We start from the raw sequence: 26,464 nt of genomic DNA, 5'->3' as shown, positions 1-26,464 counted from the left end.
ACCTCCAAGGAAGGAGAGTCCACAACCTCCCAAGGGAGACAGTTCCACTGTCAAACAGCTCTTACTGTCAGAAAGTTCTTCCTGCTGTTTACTTGGAATCTCCTTTCTTGTAACTTGAAGGCCGTTGGTTCAAGTCCTGCCCTCCAGAGCAGGAGAAAACCAGCTTGTTCTGCCTTCCATGTGACAGCCCTTGAGATATTTGAAGATGGCTCTCATATCTCCCCTCAGTCTCCTCTTTTCCAGGCTAAACATACCCAGCTCCTTCAACCGTTCCTCATCAGGCTTAGTTTCTAGACCCTTGACCCTCCTCTGTGACCTACAGTAGCAGAGGCAGGATACTTCTGAATACCAGGATACCTTTGAATGCCAGTTGCTGCGAATCAGAAGCAGGAGAATGTTGTAATCAGGTCCTGCTGCCCTGAGGCATCTAGCTGGCCACTGTGAGAAGAGGATGCTGAACTGGGTGGCCAGTCTAGAGTCTATAGCAGCCGATGCCAAGCTGTGTGTTGGTTTGTCTTTAAGATGCCGTTGGATGTTTGCAGAGTCCCGCTCCGGCTGCCCTGTTCAGGGTCAGGGCTGCTGGCCAGAGAAGGCAACAGAGCCCGGCCTCCTCTGAAGTTAACAAGCGATCTGTGCGTGGAGGTTGTTCAGCACCTTGGACAGCGGATTTATAGCTTGGCTTAGGAGAGCTGGAGTCCTCTCCAGCCCTTAAGCTACTGATCCAAGCCTGGATAGCTGTCCTGGCCATAGCTGGCAATGTTTCCCTTTTTTAAAGGGACATTCCCTTATTCCGAATAGGATTCCTCGCAAGAAAAGGGAAAAGTTAACAGATATTGTCCTGGCTCAATCACCAGCTGCACGTTGGAGAGCTCTTAAGGCTGGGATGATGGGAGCTGGACTCTTAGAAATAGGAATGTTGAAAGATTTGAAAAAGGACTTTTCCACACAGCTTGCAGTTAAACTGTGGAACTCACTCCCACAAGAGGCTGCGATGGCCACTGAGCTGAGTAGCTTTAAAAGAGGATTTGACAAATTCTCGGCTATCAGTGGCTACCAGCCGTGGTGTCTCTGCCTCTGCAGTTGCAGGCAGTGATGTTTCTGAATACCAGTTGCTGGAAACTTCAGGAGGGGAGATGGCTATTGTGCTCAGATCATGCTTGCAGGCTTGCCCTGGACCTCTGGCTGACCAAGGTGAGAATTGCATGTTAGACTAGGTGGGTCCCCCCTGGCCCGACACAGCAGCCAGTCCCTCCTTGTGTTTCCATGCAAGCAGCGCTTCTCAGAAATCCTCTCTAGATAAGGCAAAGCAAGTTTGGAGTTGGCTGATTGGGCTTTGCCTCAAGGGGAAGACACATTAATGGAATCAAATACCTCTGTGAAGACAGGGCAAGACAGCTAAAATTGGGAATTGAGCTTTTGATAAGGCATTTAAATAGAGTTCGCTTCCAGGAGAATAGAGGGGTTTGGTCCGTAAATGATCCGAGAAGCTGTTAACAGACTCCTTTCTCTCGGCGCTTCTCTCACTCTTCATGTTTGTGCTTCTAAGGTAGCACTGGGGACTCTTTTGCAGCAAGGTGTGTAATTTTAGGAGGGGAAACTTAATTTTTGCACATTTCTTCGGTGATGGGGTCTTAAAAAATATGTTTTTGGGTGTGAGGAATTCAGATCTGCTGTTACTTTTGGGTTTAGACATTTAGCTTGGTAAGTCTACATTTAATGAAGAAGCACCTAAAATGCTCTTGGAAAACCAAATAATTATAATTTTACCTTCAGAAAATGTTAGGTAATGCTAAATACTACTACTACTACCACTACTAATTAATAATAATAATAATAATAATAATAATAATAATAATAATAATATGTAACTGCAAGCACTTGGAAATCGTTTTACACACATTTTACTTGCCAAGTAAAACTAAATTACATTAATTTAACCAAAATATCCTTTCAATCCCCAAATCATGCTGACGTCATGTTTGAATGCCCAAGTCATCTAGTGGGCATTTTTGGGGTATATGTGTGGTATATGGGGAGATGGTTGTCAAACCTAGACCTGGAAAGTGTGTGCTTCTGCTTGGGACAGTTGCTTTTTGCTGGAGGAAGCTGGAAACAGCATCGGTTGCTCTGTGGAGCAGGCAAATCATAGAATCAAAGAATTGCACACACCACGGTGTGTGGGGGGGAAAGGAATGATGCAGGGGGGGGGGGAATGGCACAGCCTGAACAAACAGAATCCCCACGCCAATCCACGGACAGTCCGCAGGCCGGATCCTATATATATCTATATCTATCTATCTATCTATCTATATATCTATATCTATATCTATATCTATATCTATATCTATATATATATATATATATATATATATTAGTTTTTCAATATAGCATTTTCAACAATAATTAAACATACTTTCATATCTTATACCATTTTTTTAACTTCCATCAACCACATCTGAAAATTTTTCTATCTATTCACTTAATATACATTTCTTACTTTCACTATTACTTTTAAATCTCATAACTAATATCTCTATTTCTATATCTCTATATCTCTTTCTCTACTTTGCAATGTTTCATGTATTTCTCCTTACAAAACTTCTTGTAGTCCTACTAGCATAATTTGTTGATTACAGTTGCTCTTCAAATAGTTCGCATATTTCTTCCAATCTTCTGTGAATCTCTGGTCCCACGGGTTTCGAATCCTTCCTGTCATTTTATCTAATTCTGCGTCGTCCATTAATTTTGTCTGCCATTCTTCTTTCATCGGAATTTCTTCCTGCGGGCCAGATCCTGAAGGCAGTTGGGCCTGATCCGGCCCCCGGGCCTTAGTTTGCCGACCCCTGGATTAGACAAATTCATGGGGGAATAAAGGCTATCAACAACTGCTAGCCATGATGGCTGCATGTTAGGTGCAGGGTCAGAGGAACCATGCCTCAGAAGACCAGTTAACTGGGAATTGCAGCTGGAAGAGCTGGTTTTGAACTCGTGTCTCGCTTCTGGGAAACAGGACAATTGATTAGATGGGACCCCTTGAACCTGATCCAGCTACAGGCTCTGCTTCTGAGTAAGTGAAAGAGAGGCTTTTAAACAAGAATCGTTAGTAGCATCTGCCCAGGATACTTCTTTTTTTGCATTTGCATTAAGGGGCAAGGGGCAAGACGCAGGGAGTCCTTTTAAGCATCTTGTGTGAAAACAGCCTCCAAAGCCGAAGAGTGGGAGCCTTGAGTGCCCTTGTCTGTGCATTCCCCCCTCAGCCACCAAGACAGGGCTCTCCAAGCACTGATTTCTAAGAGGATGCTAATTGATAATTACCCAGTTTGCAAGCCCTTGTGACTAGCAGGAGCTGAAGGGCTCGGAACTGGTGTTTTCACAGTGTTTGAAGAGGGCAAAGAGGAGGAAGAGGGGGAGGTCCACTTCCGGACAAAATGAATCCTGGCTACAAATCCAAGTGAATGGGATATCTGGCCAGGCCTCTTAGGGTTCACTGGCGGTGGGGATTAAATTCTGCACCCCAGCAATCTGGATTCTGTGTCAAGAAAAGCTGTGGTTTGGTTCAGGTTGTGTAACAGATACGTTTGCATTTGTGTGCAAAGTTTTTGTGTGTGTGTGTGTGTGTTTCTCTCTGTGTTATTATATTTCATTAAGTTTATTGTGGCTTTCTTTCTCATGGGTGAGCATTTGGGTATGCAGGGGGCTGAAGCCCTGCTCCCCCTTCACCGGCAAATCTTTCTCAGTCCCTCTCTGTGGTTCAGCAAGCAATTTGTGTGCAGATTTCAGCTTCTCAACAATAAGGACGAGAGAGAGAGAGAGAGAGAGAGAGAGAGAGAGAGAGAGAGAGAGAGAATGAAAGTTGAGATTCTTGTGGCAGCTGAAACCTGTACCCCTTGGCATATCTCCCAGTGCTGCAGATTTAGTTATACCTGCTGCCCTGAATACGACTTCCTTACAGCGGTATTGAGGTGCCTTTGTTTAACCCAGAGAGGAAGATGATGGGGATGTTGGGAATTTCCATTCCACCTTTAGTTGCAGACATGGAACTGTTGCATGTCACATGTCTGTTTACATACCAGCACAGCTTGCTGGGAACTTCCGTTTGTGTATAGCTTTTGTTGTTCACTGTCTCTCTGAAGAGAAGAAAGGGAGACGACATGTTTTCTTTGTCTTGATTTATGCTTAATAAATCTTTAGCTGTTAGCATGTTTCCACAAGCCTCACGCCTGTTCTGTTTGCGCAGTATGCTCTGCTAATATAGCCTGCTCAGGCTTTCGAAGTCTGAGTCGCTGATTTACGTCGCACCAGAGATCGGGGGATCGTCACGGCTGGAAGGGCATAATCCAGCTGGGAGCTAGCCAGCTGGCATCTCAACCCCCGAAGGATGCCGACAGGGGATGCCCGGAAAAATGGACCCCACCCCCCATAGGCCAGAGGTCTCCAGGACCCTGGAGCAAAGACAAGGACGTGTTGAGTTCAAATGGAAGCTGTGGGTGTAGCCTCTATTTTGCAAATGCCAGTGCCAGAGTAGGCTATACTGAATGGAGTATAGAAATAGGGACTGCAAGAGCCATCTAGTCCACCCCCTGCAATGCAGGAATCTTTTTGCCCAATGTGGGACTCGAACCCACTACCGTGAGATTTAAAATCTTGTGCTCTGCCGACTGTAGCGTTCTTGTTCCATATAAGACAGCTTCCTAGGTTCACATTTAACAGGTGAAACCACCACCCTGGCAATCCATTCAGTGTAGGGATGTGGAACCTTTTGCCCTCCCAATTGGACTCCAACTCCCATCAGCCCCTTCCATGTCACGGAAGATGGGAGTTGTAGTCCAGCAATATCTGGAGGGCAATGGGATCTCTATCCCTAATTAAACTGGAATGCAGATCTTGCAAGGGCCCCCTAAAGATGGCAGGTTATAAGCCGTTAAAGGGGGTATTTGAGTTTTAGGGTGTTCCCCAAGAGTGGCTTTGGGGCAGCCAGGTTTTCCCACCCAGCTGTGGCACATTTTACCCCACCTCTCCTCCTACTTTGGCCAAAAGCCGAATTGCCTGCTTTGGCCTCCCTAATTCTGTAGCACCGCATTAACCAGCCATCCGCTTTCCCCCCTCATCACGCCTGTGTGACATTCATCCTTGCAGACAGCTCTTTAGCTCTCGCTAAGTGGGGCCTCATCCTGCCCAGGGCCTGAGCCCTTCCAAAAAGGAGTAATTGAATCGAGACCTTTCTTCCTCTCCCTCCCCCAGCCTGCTTCTCTCAGTAAGAGTGATGTGGACTCAGCACCACGCTGGGTGGAGCCCTTTCCAGCATTGGTTAGTTCTGAGAAGCCAGAGAATATGGAGAGGAACACATCTCCCCACAATTATCAGCACTGGTGAATGGCAGCTCCCTGCTGTTGAGGGTTGATGCGCCTTTGCGTTCTCTGAGGTACAAGTCGAAGAGGGTGGGGGAGATTCTTTCATTCTCGCAGCCTCCTCCGGCCGCCTTTTAAACATGCTCATTTAGCATCTTGTTCCTCCAGCTCCCCTTCTTTAAAGTAAACAAGAGCTTGCGTTACTTTTTCAATCCTCCTGAGCACGTACAGAGTTTTCCTCCAGCACTGACCAGCTATATGTCTGGTTACCACAAACAGACAGATAAGGGGCAACCTCTCTCTCCATCTGCATGCTTTTTAACACCTCCCTTGACACAGTCCAAAATTTATTTTGAAATCCCGTGAGGAAAGTCCACAAGTGAAAGTCCAGCGTGGTATGACTTCAGAAACTGTTGAGGTCCAATAATTCTTGGAGAACAGGTGAGGTCCCTGCAGACTGGAGGCAGGGAGCTGCTAGATCGTGGCCCATCACATAGAATAATAGAATTGTAGAGTTGGAGGTCAGACTATCCTCCACCAGGGCCAGGGCCTTTTCAGTGATGGCTCCGACCTGGTGGAATGCTCTGTCCCGTGAGACTGGGGCCCTGCAGGATTTAACTTCCTTCTGCAGTGCCTGTAAGACAGAGCTATTCCGCCTGGCTTTCAATTTGAACTTAACCTGATCTTTTATTCCCCATCCTTCCCTCCCCCTCCCCTTTTATGAAGATTACCCGCTCTGGGATCCCACAGCTAATTCTCCCCTGGTCTCCTTGCTGGCCCAAGTAGGACCAATTCAGCCAGCTAGCCCTGGGGATTATCTAATGCTTATTTCCCCTAAATGGATTTTTGAATTTTATTGTTATTCATGTTTTTATACTGTATTTTATGCTGCTTTTATAATCAAGTTTTAAATTTGTTGTTAGCCACCCTGAGCCCGGTTTTTGAACTAGGAAGGGTGGGGTATAAATATAATAATAATAATAATAATAATAATAATAATAATAATAATAATGATGATGATGATGTAGGAATCTCAACTAAAGCATCCATTACAGATTGGCCATCCAACCTCTGCTTAAAAACCTCTGAGGAAGGAGAGTCCACAGTCTCCGGAGGAAGATTGTTCCACTGTCAGGCAGGGCGCCAGAGAGTTTTCCCCTGATGTTTGGTTGGAATCTCCCTTCTTGTAACTTGAAGCCATTGGTTTGGGTCCAAAAATGCGTACGCCAGGCAGAATACTGTATATTCTGGCATATTAGGTGACTGGGTGTATAAGATGACCTCCTAAATTGGCAGCTGCCAATTTGGGGGGTCGACTTATACGCCAGAATCTACGGTATATGCAGAAATGCATATACAGTGGTACCTCGGGTTACATACGCTTCAGGTTACATACGCTTCAAGTTACAGACTGCACTAACCCAGAAATAGTACCTCAGGTTAAGAACTTTGCTTCAGGATGAGAACAGAAATCGTGCTCCGGCGGCGCGGCAGCAGCGGGAGGCCCCATTAGCTAAAGTGGTGCTTCAGGTTAAGAACCGTTTCAGGTTAAGAACGGATCTCCGGAACAAATTAAGTAAGTAACCAGAGGTACCACTGTATTTGAAAGAGGGTTCAACACATTCATGGAGAAGAGGGCTGTTGATGCCTAATGTGCCTTCCGCAGCTGGGGCCAGCAATGCTTTTGAATCCAAGTTGCTGTGAAAACCGCAGGAGAGAGGGCTCTTGCGCTCGGATCCTGCTTGCTTGTTTTGCATGCGCATCTTTGGCCACTGAGAGCAGCATGCTTGGGCTAGAAGGGCCACTGGGCTCATCCTGCAGCCTCTTCTTATGCTCTTAAGTAGCTGGGGTGGTGGGAGGTGTAGTCAAAAACACCTTTGAGAGCACCGTGTTGGCGAAAAGCCTGCTGAAGTCGCAGACATTGTGCATGTGTGGCTTTGGGAGCTGAGCATGGCTCCCTCCCCCTCCATTTAACCTCTCTGGTCCTTGCTGGGGCCGCAGCATCCCGCGAGGGGGTTAAACTCTGTGCGTTTCGCAGAGGCTCTAATGCATACTGCGGCTGGCTGCCAGGGCCCAGGAGAGACCCGCGTTTTATACACATCGATTACACACTTAACCACCATTTGCGTTTTTATCCCTCACCTTTTCTTCCCCTCCGAGCAGCAGCAAAAGAGGCGCATCTCCCTTCTCTGCGTCTCCCCCTCCCCATCTCTCTCTCTTACACACACACAAGTAAATACACACAGCCTTTGTGCATTTTTTTATTTTTGCGGGTCCGGCTACGCAAGAGTGGCAGAGGGCAATTAGCATTCCGGGGCTCTTTTTAAATCTCCCTAAGCAATATAGATAAGACAGCAGGTTAGATGAGAACAATTTAATTAAGCCGTAGAAAGGAGGCCCTTTGCCGGCGCCCTCGGTTCGTGCGCTCTGCCAACCGCGCCAGCCTTCCAGTGTGGGACTGGCTTGGTGCCACGCAGAGCACACCCTGCCTGCTGCCCCCTCCCCTCTGTGCAGGATTGATAGCCCCCTTTGGCTTCTTCTTCCCTCTCCCTGCCCCCCCCAAAAGCTGAAATTAAAAACCAAAACTGGGATTAAAAACAACCAAACACTTTTTCTTCCTGTATCTGGCCAGTGCCAGGAAAACCTACAACTCTCTTGAGGTGTGGCAGCCATCAGCTGTCCTCATTACTCAGTGAGATTTGAGGCTACCTGTCCCAGAGGGGAGATAAACAAGCAGATTTTAGGGACTAGGTGCTGCCTTTTTTTAAAAAATCACATTTTTTGTTGTTGTTTAAAAATTTGACTGCATTATTATTATTATTCCAACAGGTCTGCAAGGAACATTAGGCCGTGATGGGCAATGAAATATCCCACTCAGCTTCATGGCTGAGCAGGGATTTGAACACAGGTCTCTCTGGCCCGGAATTTTTAACTACTCAAGAAGATGTAACTCTTTAATGCATGCGGATCAATAGGAATTGCTCGCGTTTTTAGTGCCTTTATAATGAATGATACGTGCTAAGATCCCGTGGGAAGGTGGGGAATCCTATCGGAGCAGCTGTGTGATTAAAATATAAATTGCGATGAAGTGTGCGGTATTTTTTGTTGTTTCAGTACTTCAAGTCAGTTGGGTATTGCTTGGCATTTGGTTTTTAAATTTATTGCAGGGCAGGTTCAATAGGTAGGTGCAGAAACGGTCAGCTTTTAAAAGTTTTTGCTTAGCAAATCTTGTCAACCCAAGAATCCTGCATCTAAGAAAGACCAACTCTGAGGGAATCCTTTCTTCCAGATAAAAAGTTGTCCACACCCCATCATCCAACCACAGGACATGCTGGCTTCCATGTATGTCAAGAGATATCACTTTCCTCTCCCCTTTCTGATACAGGCGCTGGACCTTTTAAAAAAGCCCTTGATGGGCAGAAATTCAATAGGAGAATCTTGCAGTGATGGGGGAAGGTTTCGCCTGTTGCATTTCTGCTGTCTTGCAGGGGCTGAGGGGTCTGTGTTTCAGCTGACAGAGGCTGAGGAATCTCAGCTTGGCTCCTTTCCTGAAACTAACTGATTTCAGTAGTTTTCTCCTTGCAGGTGTCATTAGATAATAAAAAAGCGTGTGTTTTATTCTGTGATGGCTTCTCGGCTGAATCAGACCTCTAGCCCAGCTTTCTGCTTCCAATAAGGTCAGCCAAATACTTCTGGCAGATAACTGGGGCAGCCTGCTTACAACTCGTGTTTAAACTTAGATGCTGTTTTTTTCCAACCGTCTGCTCAAAAGCATTCTCACACTTCTTCCCCTTCCCCCCAAATCCTTATCTGTGCCTGCTACAGTTGTGTGACAGGCGGAAATTCACCAGGTGTAGCATTTCCTGTCACTGCGTCCTCATCCTGGAGTTAGCCACGCCATCTGAATTTCTGCCCATATTTTCATGTTGAAAATACCATGCATCCCGTGTGTGTGCATTTGTGTGTTTGCCTGCATGCATGTGATACTGCTGCAAATTGCATGCAGAAGCAGCTCTGTGCAGGAAATTTCATGCATGTACAATTTGCCATGCTTAAACCTTGGAATCCACGAAGCAGCCTAGGGAAAGTGATCCGAGAGCCCTTCTACCTACTCAAGCATTTTGCGGCTGGAGATGAGTGCGTTGGACTCTCTCTAATGGATCCCTCGGGGTGTAAGCAATTGTGTTACGTATTCATTGTCTTTAAATGTTGCTAACCAGCCGTGGGCCTTCTGGGACAGGGCAGGTTACAACCCAAATAAGATGGATTTCCTGCAACTCTGGCTCCAGTTGCATCTGAGGGTGGCCTCAGGCGCTAGTGTGCAGTAACTGATGGAGTGGCAACCGCAGGGTCCGCACGCTGCTTTGTAGAATGGCACACCCCCTAATGGAGGGGAGAGAAACCTGTGGACCCCTGAGGCATTGCTGTACTCCAACTCCTGAATAGCTCAGTTGATTAGAGCTATGTGCTGATACTTCCAAGGTTGCAGGTTCAATCCTCGTATGGGACAGCTGAATATTCCTGCATTTTAGGGGGCTGGACTCTACAATTCTATGATTCTGTGATTCTAACTCCCAGCTTGAACGTCCAGAGGGCTGCAGGTTCCCAAGCTGTCAGGAGTCAGCCAGCAGTAAATCACACCATGCAAATTGCAATTGACTCTTTACTAGCAAGAACATAATCTTGGCAGAGTGTCAGTCCTAAAGAGCACAGCAGCTCATCCCTGGTATGTCTTGTCCCCACGAAGCAGTTGCTGAGACTGAAGGTCCCCACATCCCCATAGTTGTCTAAGCCCCCCTCCCCTCCAGGGTTTCTCCCAAGCAATCTGAGCCTGTGCCTATCTCTCCTCTGTGCTTTTCATGTCTCTCCTGGTTCTGGGATACCAGGGGGAAGGGAAGCTTGTTCCAGCAGGAGGGGGAGATACCTGGGACTCTTCACCAGCCAGACTCATCTTTGCTTCTTGGCCTCTCCTGCTTCAGCTGCTGCCTCTGATTCTGAACTTCTCTCTGCCACAGACTCTCCCAGCTCACTAAGCCCTGTTGCCTCTTCAGCTTCCGACACCTCCTCTACCCAGTCTTCTCCCTCTGTCCACCCACCAATCCCTGGACTCTTAGCCTTCTTCCCTTGGGGCTTCCCCAGCTGGTTCCTCCCACAATTCCTCAGCGTCCAACTGGTCCGCTACACCACTGGAAGCTAAGTGGATCTGCCCCTCCCAAGCTGACTGCTCTGCTCCTTCCCGCAGGCCGACCTTCCGGTACTTCACCTGGCACACCTGTGTGCTGGGCATCGCCGGCTGCTTCGTCATGGTCTTCCTCATCAGCCCCATCTACGCCTCAGCCAGCGTGGCCTTCATGGTGGTTCTCCTTGTGGCCCTCCATTACCTCTCCCCCAGCAGCAGCTGGGGCTACATCAGCCAGGCTCTCATTTTCCACCAGGTAAGCACAGGGGAGGGGGGACCCCCAAAACCAGCTCTCTACCGCGGTCGGCAGCAAGCAAGTCTTTCTCCTTTCTGATGCGAAATGTTTTAATCAATGTTTTCTGGCGCTTTCGTTTGTCAGTTGCTCCTCCTGTGGGAGAACGGGCGAGGCAGAAACACAGCGAGCAATCTCTTTTCCTTGCACACATAAACACCTGGAGCTGCGTTGACTAGTTTAGAGACAAGGGTTTTCCCTCTGGCGGCGTTCAGCCCTCTCGTAAATCAGGCAGGGTGGGAGGAGGAGGAGGAGGAGGAAGAAGACCCTTTTCCAGGGATTTCAAGGCAGGGGCTGCGAGCCTCATTCTTTGGCCACCCAAGGAAATTGCAGAACGCTCGAAAAGTATGCATTTTCTGCAAAAGAGGCAAAAAAACTTTTGATTCCTGAGTATGCTAAAGCTATTCAATATTAGAAGTGATGTGGAAGGCAGCGATATTTTTTTTTGTTTATTATGGGTTTATGGGCATTTATTTTATTTATTTATTAAATTTGTAGATCACCCTTCATCTGACGATCACAGGGTGGTTCACCAAAATAATAATAATAATAATAATAATAATAATAATAATAATAATGATGATGATGATGATGATAATAGTAATACAAAAAGAACCCAGCAAGCAGGACCAAAGAGCCCTCTCCCCAACCCACTGCAGCTTCCAGCAACTGGTAGCTCGTTTGCAAAACACAGGACCAGGTGGTCCTCCCCGCCCCATACAGATTAATTTACCTGGTTGTCCTAATAATGTTTCGAACTCGCCTCCACCCCTTCCGCAAGGGAGCTGCACGCTCTTATCTCGTATCCTTTCAGACAGGCGGTTCGTCCTTCCAGCTGGCGCCGTTCCCCCCGTGCTCTGCCCTTCCCTGGGATTCATTCCCAGACCCAGCAAGTTGGGCCCGTTGCCCAGCCCTTGCCTTTTAATTTTTATGTCATAAAACCAACACTTAACAGGGAAAAAACCCTGTTAGCACGTAATGGAATATTCTTATTACCCAGCTGCTGTCTTGCTGGCCTGTCTTAATGAAACTCAGGCCCTCAGCCAGGCCTGGTGAGTGGGTTTTGTTGTGTTTTAGCAGGTTCTGAGCACCTAAAACCCACAACGTTAGCCTACCTTGATTTCAGCAAGGCATTTGACAAGGTGCCCCATGATATTCTTGTAAAGAAGCTGGTAAAATGTGGTCTTGACTATGCTACCACTCAGTGGATTTGTAACTGGCTGGCTGACCAAACCCAGAGGGTGCTCATCAATGGTTCCTCTTCATCCTGGAGAAGAGTGACTAGTGGGGTGCCACAGGGTTCTGTTTTGGGCCCGGTCTTATTCAACATCTTTATCAACGACTTGGATGCTGGACTCAAGGGCATCCTGATCAAATTTGCAGATGACACCAAACTGGGAGGGGTGGCTAACACCCCAGAGGACAGGATCACACTTCAAAACGACCTTGACAGATTAGAGAACTGGGCCAAAACAAACAAGATGAATTTTAACAGGGAGAAATGTAAAGTATTGTACTTGGGCAAAAAAAATGAGAGGCACAAACACAAGATGGGTGACACCTGGCTTGAGAGCAGTACATGTGAAAAGGATCTAGGAGTCTTGGTTGACCGCAAACTTGACATGAGCCAACAGTGTGACGCGGCAGCTAAAAAAGCCAATGCAATTCTGGGCTGCATCAATAGGAGTATAGCATCTAGATCAAGGGAAGTAATAGTGCCACTGTATTCTGCTCTGGTCAGACCTCACCTGGAGTACTGTGTCCAGTTCTGGGCACCACAGTTCAAGAAGGACACTGACAAACTGGAACGTGTCCAGAGGAGGGCAACCAAAATGGTCAAAGGCCTGGAAACGATGCCTTATGAGGAACGGCTAAGGGAGCTGGGCATGTTTAGCCTGGAGAAGAGGAGGTTAAGGGGTGATATGATAGCCATGTTCAAATATATAAAAGGATGTCACATAGAGGAGGGAGAAAGGTTGTTTTCTGCTGCTCCAGAGAAGCGGACACGGAGCAATGGATCCAAACTACAAGAAAGAAGATTCCACCTAAACATTAGGAAGAACTTCCTGACAGTAAGAGCTGTTCGACAGTGGAATTTGCTGCCAAGGAGTGCGGTGGAGTCTCCTTCTTTGGAGGTCTTTAAGCAGAGGCTTGACAACCATATGTCAGGAGTGCTCTGATGGTGTTTCCTGCTTGGCAGGGGGTTGGACTCGATGGCCCTTGTGGTCTCTTCCAACTCTATGATTCTATGAGAAGGTCCAGACCTTCCAATTTGCAAAGTCGATTCATTTATTTATTGTGGGGTTTCCCAAACTTGGCCCTCCAGCTGTTTTTGGACTACAGTTCCCATCATCCCTGATCCCTGGTTCTGCTAGCTAGGGATGATGGGAGTTGTAGTCCAACAACTGCTAGAACCCCAAGTTTCGGAAACCCTGTTTATTGCGTTTGCGTCCACCTTCCCTCTCAAGGAGCTCAAGGTGGCATACGTAGTTCTCATTTTACCCTCACAACAGCCTGTGAGGTAGGTTAGGCCGAAAGTGAGTGATTGGCCCACGGTCGCCCAGGGAGCTTCATGGCTGAGTCAGGATTTGAACCCTGGTCTCCCAAGTCCTAGTCCAACACTCTAATTACTACTAAAAACACTGTTTCTAGCTTCCCACCGACCCACCTCAAATGCTTGCATCTGAAGTATTTGCTTGGATGCTAAGAAAGCGTTTATGTGGGGCTGCAGTATGTTGGAAGAGCTTCAGATACATTATTTCAGTACAACAGCCCTGTATGGTAGGCCAGTGGTGGTGTCCCCCGTGTTGCAGATGGTGGAGCTGTGGTTGAGAGCCGGTGAATTCATGGCCAGCGCCAGATCTGGAGACTTGAGCTAACTTCCTTGTAGCTTCGCTCTCACGAATCGCTGGCTTGACCTCGAGTGTGCTTCCTGCAGTTTGTCCTGGTTACTTCCTCCCTTGCAAGGAGCAAAACAGGTCCTGACACTGCATTCCAGCGGACGTACAGCCCCTCTGAGTTTCCTGTTTTCTGCTCGGCCCTTTCCTGCTCCCGGGGCTAAACAAAAGAAGAAGAGTTTGGATTTGATATCCCGCTTTATCACTACCCGAAGGCGTCTCAAAGCGGCCAACATTCTCCTTTCCCTTCCTTCCCCACAACAAACACTCTGTGAGGTGAGTGGGGCTGAGAGACTTCAGAGAAGTGTGACTGGCCCAAGGTCACCCAGCAGCTGCATGTGGAGGAGCAGGGAAGCGAACCCGGTTCACCAGATTACGAGTCCACCGCTCTTAACCACTGCACCACACTGGCTCTCCAGCTCAACAAGAACTTCTGCAGGCATCTGAGCTGTGCTACTGCCTCCTGACACCCACATTTGGCTGAAATGCATCCACTTCTGGGGTGCAGCACCCCCAAGCCACTAATCCATGCTGAGCAGGCCTTACCAGGAAACAAGGGCGATCTCTGGCAAGCGGTTTGGGGCAGTGTTCAAAATCCCCCCGGTGCCAGGCTCGTTTTGCTACTGGCACGGGCCCATTCGTGACTGTGTGGAGATTTGCGGGCATCAGGTTGGCGACTGACGTCTCCCTCGAGCTAGCTGAGTCACACACAGCCCTCCATCACCACATCAAGGAAAATAAGTGCAGGGCTGAGTACAGATATATTTGACTGTGCCACAGCCTTCCCCCAATTTAAAAACCTCTGCTGTAGTCCACAATTAACACCATGTCCATTTCCACTATGAGTTTCTGCTTCTTGGATACTGGGACAAGTGCATTGTTGTAAGAGCAATGTTGCTGAGATCATGGAATTGTAGAATTGCAGCGTTGGAAGGGGACCCAGGGGTCATCTAGTCCAGCCCCCCTGGTGAATAGACATTTAAGGTGCTGTTTGGTGCCTAGCTTATATACCTGAGTTTCTAACACCTGTTTGGGGACACCAGTGTGGAGGGCAGAGGAATCTGGCCACAGTCCTGCGACATTTGCAGGCAGGGAAACGTCGGTGTGTTAGCTGGGGCTGCCAACAATGCCTCTGCAGACATCCGTCTGGCTTTGAGATTTCTTGGCAGATTGATGGGAGAAAGGAGGGCCCCGTGCAGGTGGATAAAAGCAGGCGTCGAAAACGCCACCTTCCTCTTCTCCTTACTCCCTCTTCTCCCAGCTCCCCAACCTTTCATTCCTGGCCCTGGCACACAGAGACTTTGGCAGGGAGCCAACACCACAGATTGTGTGCGGAAGGGGGGGGAGGCGCAGGAGGGAAGGAATGATCTCCTCCTCTGCGGTGCGTCTGGGGTAATAACATTTACTCACCAGGGTGATGTTACCCCGTCGGACGCTGATCAAAGGCACTTGTCCCCGGTAGTGAAGACAAATGCCGGCAGCTGAGGAGGTAAATGCATTAGCCTGCCCTGAGCTCTGACTTGTCTGACTGGCATGTTTGCTCGCTTGCGTGCGCGCGCACACACACACACACACACAGAGCGAGGAAGGAAGCTAGCGGCTGGAGCAGATGATGAAGGAAGAGAAAGCGAGGGCTGTTTTTTCTCGGCCAAGAAGACGCTTTTATCAGGGACAGTTCGAAGACTAGGGCTGGGGCAGACATCCCCTCAGACATAACGTTTAATTTGTATACAGTGGTACCTCGGGTTACAGGCGCTTCAGGTGACAGATGCGTCAGGTTACAGACTCCGCTAACCCAGAAATAGTACCTCGGGTTAAGAACTTTGCTTCAGGATGAGAACAGAAATCACGCAGCAGCGGCAGCGGGAGGCCCCATTAGCTAAAGTGGTACCTCAGGTTAAGAACAGTTTTAGGTTAAGAACGGACCTCCAGAACGAATTAAGTTCTTAACCCGAGGTACCTCTGTACCGCCTTTCTATATTACTCTGCACAATGCCATTTGCAAGCTGAAGAAACAACAAAAAAGGCAGCAACAATCGCACACGTAATAATGAATCTGATCCAGTACAAAATAAAGTCACAATAACCTTAAAATATATCAAATGAAGTAATATTTAACAATCTGTTAGAATATAACAATAAACAGTAAAATTAAATATCTGCAAATAATAGTTAAACAGTTGACACTTAAGAATTGCAATGATGAATTACTAAACAATGATCAATAAAAATAACAGGAAGTCCCAATGCATAAAATACCACACTTATGTCTAATCCATCCAACTTGATGGCCTTCACTGGCTCCTGTGGGAGGGAGTTCCACAGCTTAACTATACGCTGTAGAAGTTTTCTGCTGAAATGCAGGTCATCGGCACTCTTCAAATACGTGCATTTAAAAAGGGGGAACTTGTTCTCTGAGCACCCAGAGAGCAAGACTGTGTCAGTATTTTCATCCCTCCCATTGCAAAGATCACCAGATCATGTTTGTTTTACTTTCTGCCTGTGAAAAAGGAGGGGGCGGAAACTACTCTTCCAGACTTCTGTCCCTAGTACTGTGCGGATTTTCTTTGATCTGTCTGGAGACAAGATGGCAGTATGAGAGAGCTGACTCTCTCGTATATGTTCGTTATGTTCTTTTATTTGTTTAATCAGTAGAAATAAATTACCATATTTTTCGCCCTATAGGGCGCACTGGCCCATAGGACGCACATCATTTTTTGGGGGGGGGGCATGAATAAAAAAAATTATTTTCCCCCCCAGCCGCGGGGCTGGGGCGGGGGAAGCCCGAGCTTCCCCTGACCCCAGCCCCCAGAACAGGCTGCTATCCGCAAGGCTTGCGAGCCCGCGGGAACTCCCCCCGGGCGCGCAAGGCTTGCGGACACCTGCCCGAAGCACGGGGCATCCTCCGGAGGGCGCCCCGTGCTTCAGGCTGCAGGCTGCTGCCTGCAAGCCGTGTGAGCCCGCGGGAACTCCCGCGGGCTCCCAAGGCTTGCGGATAGCTTCCTGAAGCCTGGAGAGCGAGAGGGGTCGGTGCGCACCGACGCCTCTCGCTCTCCAGGCTTCAGCGAAAGCCTGCATTCGCTCCATAGGACGCACACACATTTCCCCTTCATTTTTGGAGGGGGAAAAGTGCGTCCTATAGGGCGCAAAATACAGTAGGTATGCAACGAAACCTCCGCAGCTTTGCTTCCGTTACTCTGCTGCTTTTGAGGGGCTCACAATAGCAGATTGCACCGGGACCCATTCCTTGGGAATGCTGTTCCTGTGTTCCTGGGATCAGAAAGTTGGAGAAGGTGCTCCTGACACGCAGCCCATGCAGGCGCTGAAGACGTGGGCTGTATATGGGTGTACGGTCAGACTGACTCTTAATAAAATAACAAGTCCCTTCTGGATCAGGCCAGTGGCTCATCTAATCCAGCACCCTTTTCTCTCAGGGACCCCCGAGATCCCGCTGTGGGAAGCCCCACAAGCAGGACCTGATTGCAGCCCTGCGCTCCCTGCTTGGGATTCTCAGCAACCGCCATTCAGAAACCCATTGCCTCCAACTGTGGAGGCAGGACATAGCCATCATGCCTGGTAGACCCTGATAGCCTGAACATCCTCTATGCACTTCTCTAATCTTCTTTTAAAGCCATCCAAGTCAAGTAGCCATCACTGCCTCCACTGGGAGCAAGTTCCATAGATCTAACTGCGCCCTTTGCAATGACACACTTTCGTTTGTCCTTCCCACGTCCGGCTACATTGCACGAGTTAGCTGTCACTTTGTTAACAGTGTCTTACAGACTGCAATTGCTTTACTGATAATTTGTTAATCTACATGATTTATGCTGCGTTTGTGATGTTCTATTATGGTCTCCCTTAGGAGATGGTGGTCTCTCCTTCCTTGTAGGTTTCTAAGCCGAGTTTGGATGACCACCTGTAATGGGTGTTTTCGCTGAGATTTCTGCATTGCAGGGGGTGGGACTAGATGACCCTGGGGGGGCTCCCTTCCAGCTCTGTGATTCCGCAGTTCTACGTTCCAGCATGTTATTCATTGTTTGTAAGCCCCTTTGGGATACATTTGAATGAAAAGCATTATTATTATTAGTGATGCTCATTTGATCAGAATTAATGCTCGGGAAGTAGGTGATCGGAATGCAGGTGACACTGTGGTGTAAACCACTGAGCCTTGGGCTTGCCGATCGGAAGGTCGGTGGTTCGAATCCCCCCGATGGGGTGAGCTCCTTTTGCTCTGTCCCAGCTCCTGTCAACCTAGCAGTTCAAAAGCACATCAAAGTGCAAGTAGATAAATAGGTACCACTCCGGCGGGAAAGTAAACGGCGTTTCCGTGCGCTGCTCTGGTTTCGCCAGAAGCAGCTTAGTCATGCTGGCCACATGACCTGGAAAAACTGTCTGCGGACAAACGCCGGCTTCCTTGGCCAGTAAAGCGAGATGAGTGCCGCAAACCCCAGAGTCGTTCACGGCTGGACTTAACTGTCAGGGGTCCTTTACCTTTACCTTTACCTTTAAGTAGGTGATCAGGAAGCATCCATTGATTGCTACAGGCCTCGGCCCCCAACCCTTCCCCCTTTTCCACGAAACTAACATCCTGGATGCCCGGATGGCGCCGGAGCTCGCTAAGGCTTCTTGTAGGACCTGCCCGCTCATCCCACCAGCCTCGGAGCCAAGACGCCTCCGTTGACTGGGAGCAGAGGGAGCCCCGAGCGCCGCCCGCTTGTCAAGGCGGAACCGCCGGCATATGGCGCTGTCAGCGTCTGCCACCCCCCCCCATTATCCCCTCAGCGCAGCGTGGGCAGTGGGGCGCTGAGGCGGAACCCTCCTCCTGCCAATCTGGGGCGCTGACAGGCAGGTGCCGCGTTCCCCTCACACTCCCCATCTGGCTCTCCTGCTTCAAGCCTGGCTGGCTGTGGCAGGAGTGCGCACCTCCTTCCCCAGGGGCGGGAGGAGGTGGCATCTGCCGGAGACGGACGTTGCTCCGCTCGGAGGGCAAACTTTGGTCTCAAAATGAATTTCTTAAAAAGCAAGTCCTGTGGCGCCTCAGGCAAAGCGCTTCTTTTCAAGGAAAAGCGGGAGAGTTTTGAGGGGAACCTCTCAAAGGAGTTCCTTGCGTTTCCAGACGTACGCGCCTCATGTTCAGTAAAATCCTGTGTGGTGTTTGCCGGATATTTGCTGACAAGGGTGACTCAAATAAGACTAACCGGATTTCGCACATCACTTTGATATGACGGATACGGGCGACCGTTTTGTCACACTTTCAGGCACACATTTTACCACACAACCGCACCAGACCTGTGGCGAAATCCTCCGTAATATTGACAGGATGTTACCCATGAGGATAATCTCTAGGTTGTTTGGCCTCCTGCCACCCCATCACCTTGTGTCAGATTGTAGAACGTATTCTCCTCAGCTCAGAGACCTGTCCTTTTCTATATTATGCACAAAGCACTGTGCACATCGATGGCGCTCTGCTATTATTCTTCCTCTCTGCGTCAGCCAGTGAGGAGCACCAAATCCACAGCGCCCAAAGAATCTGCGGCTAAACTGCCTCCTTGCTTAGCTGTAGAAACAGGGGGCTTTGAGGAGGGGGCTTTGGCATCTGTCTGCCTTTTAAAACACACACACACACACACACACACACACACACACACACAAAACCCACAAATTTTCATTAGTTTTTATACAAATACAAAAATCATTAAAAACTTATCCAGCAGTACAACTAATGATGTTTGTTTCATCCGTTGTCTCTAGACATACACTTGCACATTCAACATTCAAACACATTGCTTAAAGTAACCTCTCCACTGAGAATATCGAGCATTTGATATAAGATCTTGATATTGGTCATTAGAGAGTCCCGTGGACTCAAGAAGATCAAACCTATCCATTCTCAAGGAAATCAGCCCTGAGTGCTCACTGGAAGGACAGATCCTGAAGCTGAGGCTCCAATACTTTTGCCACCTCATGAGAAGAGAAGACTTCCTGGAAAAGACCCTGATGCTGAGAAAGATGGAGGACACAAGGAGAAGGGGACGACAGAGGATGAGATGGTTGGACAGTGTTCTTGAAGCTACAAACATGAGTCTGACCAAATTGCGGGAGGCAGTGGAAGACAGGAGTGCCTGGCGTGCTCTGGTCCAGGGGGTCACGAAGAGGCAGAAACGACTAAACGACTCAACAACAATTGGTCATTAACACATTTAAAGAAGGGGGTCTGTGTTTCTATTCGTTATGTCTCTAATTGCCCTCCTGTGTCTGGTGAGACGGCCAGACATTTCCGTATCCCAGATATTATTTTCCCATACGTTCAAGGGTACATCAGTCTGGTTCTTCCATTGCTGAGCTAATCATGCTGCGGTCAGTGAGAAACCTACCAGTTCACTGCAGGTAGAGCCTGTGTCCAAAGATATAGCCTCTTGGGATGAAGTCAAACTGCTGCATTAGCAGCACCAACGTGACGTCCACAGGGCACAAGCCTGGGCAGTGTGTCTGGAGGTCCCAGACAACAAGACCCCCCTCTCGGCCTCCCTGATGGGGTCCAAAGGAAAGCAGAGCAAGACATTGGGCACTGGCTTGGCTGCAGGAGTTGCTGGAAGGAGGTGTACAAGGTGCCATCCAACTGTCTTAGGGACTCCATTCCGGATTTGTGTAGGGTTTACTCCCTAGCATTTTCTTCTCCTGAAGATGTCCCGCAAGGCAGCTGAGGTTCAGGATCAAAGTTTTCCTTCTCCTAGATCAAGCATAGGCAAAATGATGTTTTGGGACTACAACTCCCATCATCCCTGACCACTGGTCCTGTTAACTAGGGATGATGGGAGTTGTAGTCCCAAAACATATGGAGGGCCGAGTTTGCCTATGCCTGTCCTAGATGGGCTATGAGCCCCATCTGCTCCTCACCTCCCTCTACAGCAGGCTTCCTCAATCTGTGTGGTGAGCCAGTGTGGTGTAGTGGTTAAGAGCGGTAGTCTCGTACTCTGGGGGACCGGGTTCGCGTCTCCGCTCCTCCACATGCAGCTGCTGGGTGACCTTGGGCCAGTCACACTTCTCTGAAGTCTCTCAGCCCCTCTCACCTCACAGAGTGTTTGTTGTGGGGGAGGAAGGGAAAGGAGAATGTTAGCCGCTTTGAGACTCCTTAAAGGTAGTGAAAGGCGGGATATCAAATCCAAATCCAATCTCGGCCCTCCAGATGTTTTGAGACTACAATTCCCATCAACCCTGACCGCTGGTCCTGCTAGCTAGGGATCATGGGAGTTGTAGGCCAAAAACATCTGGAGGGCCGAGGTTGAGTAAGCCTGCTCTACAGCATGTGCAGAAACTGCCTTTTTGACCATTGGACCCTCTCTTGGTCTCGTTGGTTCAATCTGCCAGGGCCTGTTTTTGCATGCAAAAGAAGCCCCTAACTCCCCAAGAATTTGAGACCCTTTGGTTGCCCTCACCTGGTTTAGCCGGCCAGTGGAAGCCATTTCCTAGGTTGTGGCTGCTGTCGCATGCTGACAGCATCTCGGAGCCACAGGTGAGAGCTGAGTGCTGGGGTGGGAGCAAAGGAGAGCAAACCACCCCAGAAGGAGCACAATGTGTCCCCCACCAGAGGTACTCCCATCCCCTAACACCCCATTGACCCCTCCAGCCTGACTCTTTTTTGGGGGGGATATTTTTATTAGGAATTTCAACATAATAATTTATCACAAATACATCATCCTCATTCCCCCCCATTTTTTCCCTCCCCCTTTCCCCCCAAAAGAAGAGGAACACCCCCACCCACCCCCAGACTTCCCTCAGCTCCTCTCTCTGGTTTTTCAGCACATGTTATTCTCTGCATATTATAAAATTGTAAAGATCCTTAGCTTATCCATCTATATATTACCAATAAAAAGTTTGTGAATGTTTATTCAAAACCTGCCAAGGAGTCCAGTTCATTTTGTTGTTTCTTTAAGTACTTTGTAAAAGGTTCCCATTCTTCTTTAAAGTCACAGTTGTCCTTATCACGTAGTTTGTGTGTCAGTTTCGCCAATTCCACATAGTCCACCAGTTTCTCTTGCCGAAGTTCTTTAGTCGGGGTTTCCTTGTTCTCCCACCCTTGTGCTGTTAAGACTCTTGCCGCCGTTGTTGCGTACATGAAGATGTTTTTCAATTTCCTTGGCGGGTCTTTTCCTACAATCCCAAACAAAAATGCTTCAGGTTTTTTTACAAATGTTAAATTCTCTTCCCCCCTCCCCCAATCCCAGGTCCGCAAGTATCTGCTGATGTTGGACATCCGCAAGGAGCACGTCAAGTTCTGGCGGCCGCAGGTGCTGCTGATGGTCCGGAACCCGCGGACGTCCCTGCAACTCATCAGCTTCATCAACGACCTCAAAAAGAGCGGCTTGTATGTGCTTGGCCACGTGGAGCTGGATGACTTGGGTAAGGGGGCAGCGGGAGGCCAGCCGGGTGACCCCCCCAAGACCTCTGGAGAGATGCAACCATGTGCCCCAGGGAGAAGGCCCATAGGAAGCTGCCTTGGACTGAGTTGTACCACCCACCCACCTAGTTTGGAGACCTGCAGCGGCTCTCCTGGGCAGGGGGGACCTCGGTAATATGGCGCCCTCTGTGTGGCCAAGATTTGACACCCCCTTCCCCAGCCCTCGCTCCAGCCAAGCAAGGTGCCAGGCCTGGGGCATAGCTGTCAACCGTCCCTTATTTGGCGGGAAACTCCCTTATCCCAGCGCCGTTTCCCACTGCTATCCCTTATTGATGATGTCCCTTAAATTTTCCGGGTTTCATCCTCGCCCGGCTCGGGAGGGAAGCATCAGCTCGGGATCCTCCGCCTCGAGAGAGAGCGTGCGCACGAGCTGCCACGTCTCCGTCTCTCCCTTTCCCCCCTCAGGGGCGCATCGTGAGAAGATGGGTGGTGGCGGGTGGGCAGGCAGCCCCTCTCTTGCGAGACTTCTGCCACGCTGCCAGGGGAAGCCGGTGGCGGCAGCGGCGGCCTGAGGGAGGAGGAAGAGGAGGGGATGGGGAGGGACGCAGAAGGGCGGGGCTTCAGTGGCCGCAGCAGCACCGCAACCGCCTCATGCTGGACTTGCAGGCGGCGTGGGCAAGAGTCTCCCTCCCTCCCTCTCTCTTGGCGGGGAAGGGCCGATGGAACTCCTCGCGCCAGGACAATGGCAGCTCCAACGTGCTGCTTAGCATCCCCTCCAACCAGTGCAGCATCTTAATGTAGTGATTTTCCCCTCTGCATCCCTTTGATAACTCTATTTTTATAAATCATTTGTCCATCCATAGTTCAAGTTTTCTGTCAATCCTACCAATGTATGTAACTCTTTCCAATAGCTTTTCAACTAAATTATAAACTTTCCCCATTCTTTATTAAAGAGGTCCTCTTCCTGGTGTCTAATTCTGCCTGGAAGCTTTGCCATCTCGACGTCGTTCATCAGTTTGGTCTGCCACTCTTCTTTGGTGGGAGTTGTGGACCCTTAGGATCATCTAGTCCAACCCCCTGCAAAACACAGTCAGTGGCAGCCAAAGCAGCATGGCTCCATCAGTGGCGGGTTTCTGTATAAGCTAAGCCAAAATCCCTTATTTTGGCTGCTGATCCCTTCTTTTCGAGGCTGCTTATTTTCCCTTATTTTCAAATCTGTAAGTTGACAGCTATGGCCTGGGGAAGGAGGTGTGAGGCTCTGGCAGGGTCCCAGAGCCCTCCCGCCTCCTTCCCAAAGCTGGGCAAGCGCTAACTGGGCTCTGGGAAGGAGGAAGGAGGTCTTTGGGACCCTGCCAGGGCCCTCATGCCTCCTTCCCAAAGCCCAAAGCTTGCTAGCCTCTGGGAAGGAGTCCCTGCACCGGAGGGGGGGGGAATGCAGTCACGCTGCCCCAAATCCACTTCTGCTCAGGGATTGATAGGCCGGGGACTGACCCTGGGGCCTTGTGCATAGAAAGCAGATGCTCTAAGCTACGAGTCTCCTCCTTGTATTGTGCGATGGGAGGGGGGAGGAAGCCATGGACCTCTATATGTTGCTGGGCTCTGTCTCCCAGCAGCCCCAGCCAGCCAGCACACTGAAAGATGCAGTCTTGCTGAGGGCCGGTCCACTGTCCCTCAGACCTTGTGGGGGGCCAGGCTATATTTGGGGAGGGGGGGATGAACGAATTCCTATGCCCCACAAATAACCCAGAAATGCCCTTTAAATAAAAGCACACATTTTACTTCTGTAAAAACACCAGGCAGGCCCCACAAATAACCCAGATATGCATTTTAAATAAAAGGACACATTCTACTCATGTAAAAACACACTGATTTCCAGACCATCCGTAGGCCGGACTGAGAAGGCGATTGGGCTGGATCCAGCCCCCGGGCCTTAGTTTGCCTACCCATGGCCCAGAGCAATTCTCTGTTTGTTAGAGAAAATAGTTTCTCTGATAAACTGGAACCGGGCTGGAGCTTTTATTGGGTTTCATTTTAGGGCCGCAATATTCAGTAGCTTAATCAGATAGGTTACTTGAACAAAAACTTTATCACGGACTAAACGAACGTGCCCGGTTGCTTGGCCTCAAGAACAATATTGTAGAGTTGGAGAAAGTTCAGTAATGGGCAACCAAAAGGATTGAGGGGGTGGAGCGACTCTCATGAAGAAAGGTTGAAGCATTTGGGACTTTTCAGTTTAGAGGAAAAGGCTCGAGAGAATCAACAGGGTAGAGGTTTGTGAAATCGTGTGTGGTCTGGAGAAAGTGGATGGATAAAATTTGTGGGCCTCCATTGAAACTGAATGTTGGAAGAGTCAGGGCAGAGGAAATATTTATTCACGCTGCACATAGTTGAACTATGGAACTCCTTCCCGCAGGCAGCAATGATGGCCCCTGGCCTAGATGGCTTTGAAAGAGGATTGGTCAAATTCAGGGAGGAGGAGATGACCATGCTCTGCCTCCACGGTCAGAGGTGCCAATGCATCTGAATACCACAGGAGAAGACCTGCTGTTTCAGATCCTGCTTTCAGATTTCCTATTGGGGCATCAGGTTGGTCACTGTCAGAACAGGATGCTGGACTAGAAGGGCCATTGGCCTGATCCAGCAGGCTCTTCCTATGTTCTTAAGCCTCCAATGGATGGCTCAGCAGATTTTCCTGCCAAGTGCATGGCTGTCATTTCCTGGGAGGGGTGAGGAGGCAGGGAGGCCAGTGCCAGGGCCGTCTTACCCATAGACAGCAGTGGTGCAGGGCACCGGGGCGCCAAGTTCTGGAGGGCACCAGGCAAGAGTCCGGGGAACACTGAACGAGCACACTGAGTGAGTGAACGAGGGTGTGTGCGGCGCTCCTACTGAGCGTCGGCTCAGTGTTTTCCCTTTTAGCCTGCAGGCACCGAATTCTGCGGGGCGCCCGGAGGCTAAAAGGGAAAAAACCGAGCTGACGCTCAGCGGGAGCGGCGCACGTGCCCTTGCTCACTCAGCACAGGCCCACTCGCTTGGTGCGCTCGCTCGCCCAACAGGTTGAGGCACAGGCGCGCACGTCCTTCGTCTTTGAGCCAGGCATCAGGTGCCACGGATCTCTCTGGGAAACAGGGTGTGTGTGTGTGTGTGCCGGAAGGATCTTTGCACCACGCGCCGGATATGCTTAAGACGGCCCTGGCCAGTGCCCTACAAAAACATAAACAGGAGTGCTGGTTTTGGCTCCATCAGTTTGCACCAATTTGCACTTCTCCGACGTCCTTGCCAGCTCACCTGTCCCCTTCTAGTTAAACTATAGAAACTCACCTGGCAGGCGGCTGGAGCGGAAGTTCTGCCCCACCAGGTGAGCAGCCTCTGGTTCAGAAGTTTGAGTCTCCCAGAGTGCAAGTTTGCCGCAAGAGTTGATGTCTCAGCTCGGGCTTTTTGTTTACTCTCAGTCGTGAGCACATGCCCCTTCCAGTGAACACGTGTTCACCAGCGCAGCGCTCCTCATGCTGCACGGATGCTCCAGCCAAAAGCATTCGCAAGCGCACCTGGGTCTGTGTGCCGCCTGCCCAGGCTCCCACTTCTACCTGCCTGCTGTCCTTTGTACCGCAAATTGATTTCTCAGCTGCTTTTGTGAAGGCCGCAAACGGGGCCCCTCCCAGAGCTGTTCTGGTTTCCATGGTGACTAATGGATTTTTTTCCCCCTCCCGCTGAAAAGAGGGGAAAGTAGAAAGAGGAAGATGGTTAATTTCATTTTTCAACCACACCGAGAGAGAGAGAGAGAGAGAGAGAGAGAGAGAGAGAGAGATCAGACCAGAATTATAGGGCAAATCTGAGAGATAAAGTACGGCAGCTTAGTTGTGGTGGATCAATGAGAAAGGATTCCTGGGTCTTTGTGTGGATAAGAGGTGAACTTGGTGCCAAGTGTGAAGACACTCTGTGAATGCACTTGTGAGCTCCAAGCACTGTCAGAAGCTGCTACTTCCACCCACATTGGGGAACTTTGTGGCAGAGGGAGAAACGAACCGTTCTTGGTTTGGCGAGACACAAGTCCATCGTCACAACACACACGTGACACAGAATTCTCTGCAACGGTAAATTTTAAAGAGAGCCGTGCGGGGAGAGCTTTCCATTACCTTTTAGGGCATATAAATGGTGGATTGCAGAGTTGCAAACGATATCTCATCTTAAAAGTGTGGAATATGTAGGTTTACACTTAAAGTACAGTGGCATTGTCACTTCATTCCCCCGAATCAGAGGCATGCAGTAAAAGAAGCCAAGAATGCGAATTGCAGCTTTTGGGACCTTTGCAGCTCTCGACTGAGGTGTTATGGAGTGTTCCTGGACATCCCA

The 26,464-nt window shown here is 49.4% G+C and overlaps 1 protein-coding gene across 1 annotated transcript in view; it reads left to right on the top strand.

Moving 5' to 3' along the window:
* LOC310762164 (solute carrier family 12 member 9-like) overlaps positions 1 to 26,464 on the top strand; it is a 93,098-nt gene that overhangs the window by 63,064 nt on the left and 3,570 nt on the right. The window contains exons 10-11 of the mRNA XM_083612773.1: positions 10,591 to 10,783; positions 21,942 to 22,116. Of these exons, the coding sequence (XP_083468899.1) occupies positions 10,591 to 10,783; positions 21,942 to 22,116 (368 nt within the window). The remainder of the gene's footprint in view (positions 1 to 10,590; positions 10,784 to 21,941; positions 22,117 to 26,464) is intronic.

This window comes from Podarcis filfolensis, assembly GCF_964270895.1.
Source record: "Podarcis filfolensis genome assembly, chromosome: 5".
NCBI classification, from domain to species: Eukaryota; Metazoa; Chordata; class Lepidosauria; order Squamata; family Lacertidae; genus Podarcis; species Podarcis filfolensis.
This window is presented reverse-complemented; position numbering and strand designations above follow the sequence as displayed.